Here is an 11,928-nt window from a genome sequence, read left to right as displayed (position 1 = left end):
TAAGCCTGAATTGATTGGTCAGTTAATGATCTCCGCGTGCTCCCTCGTGTTTGCTCTTGTTTGTTTTTTTCCTCTCTGGACTCTCCTCGTAAAATATCGAACGGAGTGATGCCTCTCGCACTTCTCCCCTCCCTTCCTCCCGCCCCTCTGCCTTCATTAACATAAAATGTGTGTCAGTAGGGCAGCGCGAGCTCACATGCCGCGCGCACATGCAGCAAAGCTTTAACAGCATTCCAATGTCGAACGAGCTGTCTCCACGAGGGACTCCGAGCCAATGAGAGAGGGAGACACAGTCAAAAGACTGGGGGCGTGAGGACGAGGGGGTGGGGGGGTCAGATGTTTTCAGTGAGCGTGACAAGAGAGAGAGCGTGTGTGTGTGCGCGCGTGTGTGATCCACATCAACAAACAAGCGACACTTAAAGAGCGCGCAGGAAAAAATGGTCACATTTCTCAGGCTCCTGAAAACGTGCTGCGCGTCTTATTGATGAGCGGGGAGGGTTCAAACCACTTTCCTCTGATGCTACTTTCATAGTGACTGTACACAGCTCAATGCGACGAGAGAACTCCCACAACAAACAGCCTGACATCCCAGAGTGACGCTTTCAGAGGCAGCAGACCTGCGAAGACCCACCTGGATCATCCGGGATCTGCCTTTTCTTTGTGCGCCTTTCTCGCCTTTTTTCTGGGGTTTGACCCTCGATGCGTCGCGCGCACTCCGTTCCCTGGAAGCTTTGGGACCCTCTGCATGCACCTTTGCGCTTCATGACTCTTTCACCTGTTTCAACCAAACTCTTGAGAGGCGACCAGCTGCTGAAGGTGCACAACTGAGCGCGCAATTTTACGCACGGAGCAGAAACCACTGAGGAACATGGACAACAGTCCTGGTGGTGAGTAACCGCTTCTATTATTATTATATTTGTAAAATGAATCTGCAATATCAATTAAAATAAACATCCAGACACATTTGTGTCTCTATATTTTGAGTTGGACAAACTTTATTTAGTGAATGGTGTCTTGGAACAGAATGTTTCCTGCTTGGACTCCAGCAGCGGCTCTGCTGCTGAGAGCTGGAGGATCAGAGGAGGATTATTTAGACTGATGGGGAAGTCCTCTCCTCTGTTTTATTCCACATGAAACTCAAACCCGCACGTTCTGACCTCTAATCATATCAGGAAATTGAATGACATGATGTTCCAATAAGTGGATCCATTAGAGCCCCATTAAAGTTTGATGTATTCTGGAAGGCTTTTTTTTCTTTGAATGGTTTTTGGCTTCCTCCTCCGCACGTGAGAAAACTGCGTGGGAGCAGAAATAACAGCCACTCTGGGTCAAAACAGATTTTTTTTTCCATGTCAGAGGAACTTCCTGTTCTTGAATCATAATTTGAATGAGATGATGAATGAGCAGATGATGCTGTGGACGCGTTTATTTGGGGAACTGCGCGTGATCACGTGGACGGATGGGCTTCAAACTCAATTTATGGGCAAACCTTTTGAATTCTCTCTAACGTCAAAGTCACGTTTGGAGCAAGCAGAAATGTCAGACATGACAAAGCCCCGGCCGAACCGGAGCAGATGCAACCGCCGCGCGCGCGCTCGCCCCGCCCTGCATGCGCGCTCTGCGGGGCGGAAACGCTCGTAATGCTGCAAATCATGCGGCTGATTTTTCAATACGCAGCCGCAGCCGCTCCGCCTCGAGCTCACCGCACGTGGATGCAGCTTCAGTTTACACGTGCAGCGCATGACTACCCCCCTCCCAGCGCGCGCGCACACGGGGATTCCTCTCGGTGACTGGTCAGTGGGTCAAAGGGGTTTAACTGCCTTCCTCCCATCTTTGATTGGAAGGATGAAATATTTATTTTCGACATGAGCCACATTTCTGACACGTTAACCCTGATCTGCGCACGTGCAGGCAGATCCACTGACTGCGTGCAGCAAAACAATACAGACTTTGGACAATCATAAAATAGTTTGATTCTGACTGTTTATTACTTTTTAAGTCTATTTTTGATGACATACATAGTAACCAGAAATTTTTCAAATGCAAAAATTGCTAAGCTTGTTTGTGAAAATGTCATTACTTTTTATTTGACAGCTTTTAAATTACTGGAAACTAAGATGACTGTTAGTGGAGGTCACGCTTTTCTGGCATGTGACACAGCTCTTAAAGAGACCCTACTCCTCCCTTGTGGCTGCACATGTTTGGGATTGTATCAGCCAAATGAAAAATAAATGAATCACCATGCTAGAATTACTGTAATAATGTAATAAGAATAATGTATTCTTATCTTATATTGATGTAATCTTATGTACTGTAGTCTTATCTGTAATAATAATACATGGTACCGAAACCTGACATACATTGGAAAAAAATCTCTCAAATAAGCATTTTGTTTACAAAAATTGCTAGTTCGTGGCCACAAGTTAGCATTTTATTTGCATTTTGTGTGCGAAAACCTCTGCACACAAGATACCAACTCATTGAGATAGTAACTCATGCGCACAAGTTACAAAATACACATGTGTGCGCACAAAATGCTTACTTAAGTGCACAAGTTGCTATCTTGTGTGCACAAGATAATAACTCGTGCGCACAAGATAGTAACTCCTGGACACAAGTTACTACTTTATAATATGGTAACTCGTGCACACGAGACACACATTTGTTCAAACAAAATGCCTATTTAAGTGCACAACTTGCTATCTTGTACGCACAAGGTAGTAACTCTTGCGCACGAGTTAGTATCTTATAACTCCTGTATATGAGATAGCAACTCGTGTGCACAAGATACAAATTTGTGTAAAAAAAAAAGCTAACTTAAGAGCACAAGGTAATAACTTGTGCACAGAAAATGCTAACTTCTTTGCACAAGTTGCTATAGTGTGCGCACAAGATAATAACAAGTATGCACGAGATAGTAACTTGTGCGAACAAGTTACTATCTAATAACATAGTAACTCGTAAACACAAGATAGTAACTCGTATAGATGAAATACATTTTGTGTGCACATGTTGCTATCTTGTGTTCACAAAATACAGTAATAATTTGTTCGCACACGAGTTACTATCTTATAATATTGTAACTCGTGCCCACGAGATAGTAACACAAAATACTAATTTGTGTGTACAAAATGCCAACTTTTGTCAACAATTATCTTGTGTGCACAAGAGAATAGCTCGTACGCACAAAATAGTAACTTCTGCGCACACTTAGTATGTTGTGCATACAAGGTACTATCTTGTGTGCACAAAATACAATTTTGATAGAACACTTTTCATCATGTCCAGGGCTCTGTCACATGGCACGGGCTTCAACCACTAGCTTTCGTTTGCTGGTTAAAGATTAAACACGTTTCATGAACCAAACCCTAAAGGGTGCAGCGGAAACCATGACTGCTATGATTCACATTTTTTCAAAAATGTCCTCGTGACACATTTATTACCTTTTTAAACTGCCTCAAGCTGAAACCTGATAGCAGGGATGCCTTGTAACTCTTGGATGTGTAAACTAACAGCGAAGGCATCACAGGTTTATTAGAACTGGAAGAAACACGACACCACATTCAGGTCGAGGCAGGTTTCACAGTTGGTCACAGTCTGGCATGGGTAATGTTTCTCTTCTAGGATCGAGTCTAACCTGCTTTTTGTTTATATGTCAGTATCGTGAACGTATGAACTCCAAGCGAGCGTTCAGACGGACTCAAGCTGAAAACCTGCAGAGGAAGGATGACATGGCTGACATTGAAAAAAGCAAAACTTCTTTAGGGTTTTTTGTTGTTGTGCAAACTAACAAATAGACGTCACCTCGGGCCCTTTAGAGAAAATGTAAATTCATTTATGAGAATTCCACATAGATACCAACAACCTGTAGTTGGCATTTAAACAATTTAAATCATTTTAATGCAGTTAAATAAAATAAAATCAGAATAGTTTGTTGTGGAATGATGGGAACTTTTAGGAAGTCCCCTGTGCTGATCATGAATGGAGGTGTTAGCTATGCAGTAGAACCAGATTCATGGGGAACAGCCCCTCTGTTAGGGCTAGACTCAAAAGTAAGCAAACATAAGGATAGCTCAGGATACCTGCCTCTCCCATGAACGCCCACATGTCAGGATTCACGTGGAGCCAGCCTCAGCACGCTGCCGAGTTGTAAACATTCACATGAAATGGGGTTGGATAAGTGAAGTTTAGAGGGGGGCGTCTCCCTCCTCAGACATAACATGGGACCAAATAGTTTCTCAGTTTGGCTACCGAGCATGACTGCACAGAGGTGGGTGGGAACACACACGAGGAGGGGAGTAGGAGAAAGAAAGGAGGAGTGTTTATCCAGAAAACATGACCCTCCGTGCTCCTGCGGGTCACATGGAGTTACCTGTGCCTTATTCCGGCCTGATAGCTGGAGGACGGAATAAGGTGATGTGAGGGGAGGGAGGGCATGGGAATGCAGAGCATGTGCGTGGATGCTTGGCCAACATCCAGATGTCTGGAAGCTTTTTTCACTTCACACATCAGACCGGAAAATGGCATTTAGGTAGATAATGGAGCTCACACGAGCCGTGAAGCCAGAAGTAACTTAAAGTCGGCGCTGACACGTGAGAGTGTCAGAATTAAGGAGGCACTCAGAGTTGAACCGTACTGCGGCACCTGCTTCCTCAAGGAGAGGTGACGGAGGCTTTTATCATCCCATTCAAGGGCCTTTAAGAGAAAAAGTGCACAGACCAAATATTTTAAGGGCACTGCTGATGACTGGGAGATAAATGTGTTCCGTTTTGTTTTTAACCTTGAGTGGAAGAACATTTTGAGGGAAACAGTACAGAATATCTGATTGTTTCCTTTTTTTGGATGGGAAAATGCATCATAAATTGTTCATATTCTTAAGTAGTAACTTGATACAAATGAAGGGACAGATCTGCATCACTGTGCATCCTCCATTTGCTGATCTGGAGACATGTGCCGTTTCTTTCCAAGGGAAGGAAAGGCATCAGTTGCCGTGCAGACTTCAGTGTCGGTCCGCAGTCATGGCATTATTTGCCTCCTCTATTCCAAACGTGATCTATCCCTCGCTCTCTTTCTCGCTGCTGCTTTCTGCACGGGACTGCGCAAAGAGCCTTGTGAGGCAGGCGGGAACTGTGTCAAGAGTCCATGTGAGCTCCTGGTCAGGTGGCTTGCAGATAGACGAGTCCGCATGCCCAGAGCCAAATTGGGGAGGGAGGGAGGAGGTTGGAGGAGGGAGGAGGTGGGAGGGGGAGGAGAGTTGAGTGTAGAAAGGACTGGGCTGCACGTGAGGAGTCGTCTTTTATCTGGCGGGGAGGAACAGTGTCTGCAAAACAAAGGGTGCGGGAGGGGGTGAGCTAGGGGGTAATAGGGCATTTCCGATGTGATGTGACGTCCCTGAACAAAGAGCTGTTTATAGCTTCTCCCTGATATAACCAGTGACTGAATTTGGGATTTATTGACAGATTTCCACAGCAGAAGTGTTTGTTTTTTTCTCGGCTCTTTCTTTGTCGATGATGTGACATTTATGGGCCAGCACACGGCAGAAATGTCACCTCCTTTTCAAGCCTGACTTGTCTCTGCAGTTTCAGATGACTGAATGTCCCTGTTCACCAGCAGATGCGGGTTCTTATTAAAAACCTTTGCGTTTCATTGAGATCATTAACAGCTTGCCGTAATGTTGCTGGTCAGGTGTTTCAGGAAGCTGTCACAGCACACTCCGTTCCTTGTTTTCAGATATTTAATTATCAAATTTAACGCTCACTGATGTTCCAGACAAATATTCAGGTCAGGAGTGTCACTGGAGAGGTGTGACAGGTTCTTTTTTTTGTTTTAAAAATTTATGAGGTCAAATTTCAGCTGTCCAAACACGGTTTGCTTGTGCAGGGAAAGTCTGCCAAGTAAGTTCAGTGCATCAAAGTGGAGCATTGCTCAACTCTCACCTACGCCGTGCATGAGAACACTGACCCAGATTATGATCGGGCAACTGAGCTTTACCCCCCCTCTCTGTTTCTCCAGGAGGTGTTATTTTGTACGCCGGCTCATCTGGAAGTGCCAGTCCGAGTCCTGGCAGCCCCTCAAGCGGATACCAGACCCAGTCGCCGTCCTCCCACTCGCAGCCCTCATCTCCCGAGGGTGTCGCCTTTCAGGAGATCGGAGCCCTGAAACATAGCGGCGAGGGAGGAACCGTCTCCCCAAAAATGGTTTTTCAGTTTCCTGAAGTAAGCAGTGCTCCAGTTGCTCAGATAACGACGGTATCATCATCGACCTACAGCCACCCAACGGTGGCCAAAAGGTCCTGCGGTTTCACCGGCACATTCACCAGTAAGTATTGGCTTACCTGCTCCACAATATCTGTTTGTTTGCAGTAAATGAATACAAGTCTGGGTCTGATAATGGATGCGTGTCTGCTCAACAGAGACTGGAGGCATGGTGCTTTTGTGTAAGGTGTGCGGGGACATCGCCTCCGGGTTTCATTATGGCGTTCATGCCTGCGAAGGCTGCAAGGTGAGAGCAGGAAAATGAAAAAGGATCCGGCGCCTCTTTGTTTTCAATAAGCATCCAGACGCACGACCACAAAAGAGCCTTCTAAAAGCTGTCTGCTCTCTCTGCAGGGTTTTTTCAGACGCAGCATCCAGCAGAACATCCACTACAAGATGTGTGTGAAGAACGAGAACTGTCTCATCATGCGCATGAACCGGAACCGGTGCCAACACTGTCGCTTCAAGAAGTGCCTCTCTGTGGGAATGTCCAGAGATGGTGAGATGCCATTAACATGTCATATTTACCCTAGGAAAATCTGCAATTCAAATTGGAATTTATGTTCAGGAATGTTATAAAACATCACTAAATCACTAATGTTTAATATTAAATCTTTGAAGTCTGACCAGAAAACTAAAATACCTAAATCACATGTGTCAAAAGTTTTTTAGGCTGTTTTGGAATTAGGCTAATATTCATAGGCTAGCTGTTTTGGCTAATTAAGGCTTTTTTCAGTTTTTTAGGTTATTTTGAAGTTTAGCTGTTTTTCAGTTACATGCTAGATGTTTAGTCTAACCTAAGTTTTTTTTAATTAAGCTAATTTGGTATTTAGCTAATATTTTAGCTATTAATTTCAGCATCTTCAGCGGTCAAATTCAGCTTACAGCTTTCCCACTAGCATTATCGCAGGTAATGCTATATATCTAGCTCATAATTATGTTAAAAAGTTGTGTTTTTAAAGTTAAAAACAATTTTTTTAGTATGTTCACTAAATGTTTATCCTGTTTGGCCCGCAACCTAAAGTGTGTTTTGGATTTTGGCCCCGTGTGATTGAGTTTGACACCCCTGATGTAGAGTTTCATATTTCTCTTTATATTCTCTCTTTTCGTGCACATAGCCGTCTGATTTATGGTAAATAGGAGCTTGAGAGTCCCACTTGTCATCAGTCATTATAAAACAGGCAAAAACACCGGTTATTTTTGGAAATTGGGGCACAAAGTTGTTGATTACCCTTCATGATTGCAGCGATCTTAAGCCTTCTCGAGGTGTAATTTGCAGGATAATTTTATTCCGTCTTGTTAATCATAAAAACTTCACAGGCTCGCCTGTAGATTAAAAAAAATCGAGGATCAGCACAGCTAAAGTGGCGCTCTGCGTCGTTTCGCCCGCAGGCTTCAAATCTCCTGGGTTATTGCTAAACTGGGGTGATAATAAATCATGTTTACTTTTCTGGAGCAAACATTTTCCCTCGACCCAAAAAAGCCAGCGTGAATGGAGGTGACAAATGTTCTGCTAAATCATCAGATTCCAGAAATAGTTCCGAACACCAAAAAACTCCAAAATAGAAATGAAAGTTGGGAAAGTTTGTTCTAGTTTTGCGGGAGCTGATAGATTTTCTGTGCTGCCACACCTGCCTCTCTCATCTTCATCCAATGCAATTCCACTTTTCTAACGACACCGGCTCGAGTGCTGCCGACCCAGTGACCTACTTCCATAGAGAAAGAAGAGTTGAAGTGAAAGGCAGAAAGCAGGAGAAAAAGTAAGGGAGGGGGGGTAGCATTCAGCGTCCTATAAATAGGACTGCCAGTAGAGGTAGAGAATTGAAAAAAGGGGGAAGGGAGGATCAGGAATACCAATGAGATGAAGGTTTTAGTATCTGCTGTGATGGAACAGCTGTGGAGGTCGAGGTCCTGGTATTAGTAACACACACACAGATTACTGCTTGATTATCAGATTCAGGATGGATGTTTAAGGATTGTCAAAGTTGAAGGAGCTGCCTGTGAGCCGCCAGCATCAAAGCGTTTATCTTTGTTCTCCTCAGCCGTTCGCTTTGGCCGAATTCCCAAACGGGAGAAGCAGAGACTCCTAGACGAGATGCAGAGCTACATGAACAGCCTGAGTGAATCGTCGTCTGTGGAGATGGAGGTGTCCCCCAACGCCGATGCCCCCGGCAGCCCGCAGAACCAGACCAACGGCGGAGCTGTTCTGCAGTCGTACAGCGCTGACGAGAAGCCCATCAAGATATCTGCTCCCAACAGAAACCTCAGTCCTCCTCATCCGTGTTTCCAGAACTCCTCAGTTCCGGAAACCAACCGCTCCAACGCGCCGGTTCAGGTGAAGCAGGCCACAAACTACCACGTCCCTACCAGTGTCGCCATGGCGCCCTGCAGCAACGCAAGCTCTACCAATGCCAATGTGGACAATTACATGTTCTCCTCCAATCACAATCAATGCCCCATGAGCAGCAACCAATCACCTCACAGCTATGCAACCAGTCAGAACAGCTTCCCCGCCGCTGATTTCCAAAACCAAAACTCCTGTCCCTGGAAGCTAAACGGAGGAGCCAAAGTTCTGGTGAGTCTTGGCCTAAAAAACGGAATTCCGTCACACGAATGCTAGAACAAAGTCATCATCTTGGGTTTCTCCATTTTCGCCCTTCACAGGCTTGTCCTCTGAATTCGTGTCCCGTGGCTCCTGCCAGCCGCTCCAGCCAGGAGGTGTGGGAGTCCTTCTCCCAGTGCTTCACTCCTGCCGTTAAGGAAGTGGTGGAGTTTGCAAAGAGCATCCCAGGCTTCCAAACCCTCAGCCAGCATGATCAGGTCATGCTGCTTAAATCCGGCACCTTCCAGGTACGTCCGGATGATCAGATCACCGAAGTTTGTTCCTTTGAGCTGTTTCTGACCTGACCTGATCTGTCCACAGGTTCTTATGGTCAGGTTCTGCTCACTGTTCGACCCCAAGGAGAGGACGGTGACCTTTCTCAATGGACAGACGTACTCGCTGGCGTCACTGAGGGCTCTGGGAATGGGCTCCTTACTGGACGCCATGTTTGACTTCAGTGAGAAGTTGGGATCTTTGGGTTTGGAGCCAGATGAGATGGCCCTTTTCATGGCTGTTGTGCTGGTGTCTGCAGGTAAGATAGGAACGTTTGGACAGTCATGTGACACATTTTATCTTTGCTAACCTCTTCTTCTTCTCTTCAGACCGCTCTGGTATTGCAGAGGTGGCGGCGCTGGAGCAGCTGCAGGAGAACCTCATAAAAGCCCTGCGCTCGCTCATCAGCAGTCGGAGGCCCGAGGACAGCACGCTCTTCCCAAAGCTGCTGCTGCGTCTGCCGGACCTGCGCACCCTGAACAACCAACACTCAGACAAGCTTCTCGCCTTCCGGATCGACCCGTGATTTCATCAGGAATCTGCTTTTGGATCCGCCTTTGCAAGCTCGTTCAGCTCCCTGACCTGTGGGAGCTGATCTGAACCGGACAATTTCAGAACATCGGCACCGAAAGACGATGCAGCGTAGGGGGTGGGGGTGCTCCACAACTGAAAGACTTTCCTCCAGTTGCTTCCATTTGAAAGAAATAAAAAGCTTTTATTTGAATTTGTTGGGACTGTCCAATCACCCCCACCCTTTCCTGCCAGAGTTTGAATGAAACAAACTTTGCAGAAGACCAAAAAAATAAAAGAGAAGGCCTGTCATTCCAGCTGAGCACAAACTGTCGTCCAGAATCAGAAGAACAATGACTTTTAAAGACTTTCTACTGTAAGTTCTTGCTGCAAATGTAAAGGCACCTTTCATACACTGAGAAACCTCTTAAAAATATATAAAGTATATTCAGCAATAGTCATTTCTAACATGTGTAACAGCAGTTTGTGTTGAAAAGACATAAGCTATTTTAATACCATGTTACCGTGTGGGAAATCTTTATTCAAATCACCCATTTGTGATTGATTTGTGTTTCATATTTTTGAGAAATGAGTTGAATTGTGTTTGTACACAGTGATCATGGAGAAATTATTGGTCATTTTAGACCATGCTTGAATGGCTATTTGTAAAGATGTTCCGTTGTATATTTTGTACATAATGTTCCTAGTTTGTACTCTCGCTAGCTTGCAGATTCTTGAACATGTCAAATGAATTATTGTGTGGTATCACATTCGATAAGCTGCTCTAAAGGCCGCAAATAGAGACAAATATGTGCTTTTTCCCCCCTGTAAATAGAGGTTTAAAAAGTGTATTGTAAACTGACAGCATCCTCTTGTGTACATATTGTAAATGTTTACAGTTACAATATAGAGTGCCACTATTAAAACATGTTCTATCTATAGCATTTCTGCTTCTGCTCATCCTTCATTTTCTTCTCTGCTGTGGTGCCGAGAATTACCATGGATCGGTATCCTAGCAACAGAGGCAATGAGCCAATCAGGCTTCAGGTGTGGTAGCCATTTGGGAATTAATTCTTAAAAAAAAAGATGCTAGCAAGCATGAAATGTAGAGTTTCTAGAAAAACAAGGTGTTTTTCTTTTACAAAATGACAAAAAGAGAGATGAGTAAGAATGCGGTTTCTGTTGGATTCCTTTGAATCGTACATGCAAATATGTCCGTGAAAGAGTGGGCTGTGTGTTAAATAGAGACTCATTCAGATGCAAATGTTTTTAGGGTTCGTAGATTGGTTCAGAGAAAGCAGAAGGAGAAGCCAGTGCTGCTGATATCAGTCTTTAAGACGCCTTGGAAACTCGTCACTGTTTTCTGAAACGTTTTGGAGCAGTTTCTAAAAACAGCTTCTCTGCCCTTCAAGAAGCCATATATGCTAAATCCCTGAGATAGACTTTTTTTAAATAGGTTGGCAGATAATAAATTGGCGGACAGCTTAATTGCTGAGCTGCTATTTTCAGATGCATGTTTACATTTCCAGTCTTGTCCCCTCATATGTGATGAGTTAAAACAGCCTGAAAAATCAAAAACGTCCAGGCAAACTTCACAGGACGTGACTTTCTGGTCTCAGTGTATTTCTGGACACTCAGTAATGAAATATAAACCAACATTTAGTTGATGTTTTTACCAGTGCCCCACATAGTGCTTTATGCCACTGTCATTTCAGTAAATTAGGAGTGTCCACCTGCCCCCTATTGGCCAGGACAGAACATGCAGGTGCCTTTTTTGGCCTAAATAATTTGATTTAACCCTCATTTGGATAAAAATAAAAATCTTAATAATATAAGTTCATTTCCCACAGCTAAAAACTTAAATTGCTCTGCACTGAACGGTAAATAGAGCTGTTAGGATTTGAATGTTATAAGTGTAAACAATTAACAGATTTTTTTCTTTCTGATCACCTGTCATTTTCCGCTTCCTTCCTCCTCCCGGCGTCCCAACACCAGCCCAATTAATAAACTGGGGAGGGGGCGTGGCCATCTTCCCCAGGTAAAAGGCTCACAGCAAACAAAAGAGTATACAAGAAACATTCAAAAAGACCACAACCAATTTTAAAGAATACTAAATATAATTATTATTACGTTCACAGAAACCCACATATGAATCTCTGTTATTCATACAGTATGTTCAGAAATATGGCTCTTGTTAAGTTTTTTTTCTTTTCTTTTCTAATTTTTAAACACTCAGGACACAAGAATCAGCAAAAGTCATTTTTGGATTTCCTTAGCAATGGAGGTTGT

At 44.2% G+C, this 11,928-nt stretch overlaps 1 protein-coding gene across 1 annotated transcript; it reads left to right on the top strand.

Annotated features, from left to right (window-relative positions):
* The first annotated feature begins 209 nt into the window (after positions 1 to 209).
* LOC112145491 (nuclear receptor subfamily 1 group D member 1) lies at positions 210 to 10,583 on the top strand. The gene is made up of 8 exons (XM_024270757.2): positions 210 to 887; positions 6,013 to 6,318; positions 6,413 to 6,501; positions 6,609 to 6,753; positions 8,297 to 8,829; positions 8,919 to 9,104; positions 9,178 to 9,388; positions 9,459 to 10,583. Exons 1-8 carry the CDS (start codon positions 869 to 871, stop codon positions 9,653 to 9,655), a joined length of 1,686 nt encoding a protein of 561 aa, XP_024126525.1. The 5' UTR covers positions 210 to 868; the 3' UTR covers positions 9,656 to 10,583.
* The last annotated feature ends 1,345 nt before the right edge of the window (positions 10,584 to 11,928 follow it).

Source organism: Oryzias melastigma, linkage group LG5 (genome assembly GCF_002922805.2).
Source record: "Oryzias melastigma strain HK-1 linkage group LG5, ASM292280v2, whole genome shotgun sequence".
In the NCBI taxonomy this organism is placed as follows: domain Eukaryota; kingdom Metazoa; phylum Chordata; class Actinopteri; order Beloniformes; family Adrianichthyidae; genus Oryzias; species Oryzias melastigma.
Note: the sequence above shows the minus strand (reverse complement) of the source record. Positions and strands in the feature narration are given on the sequence as shown.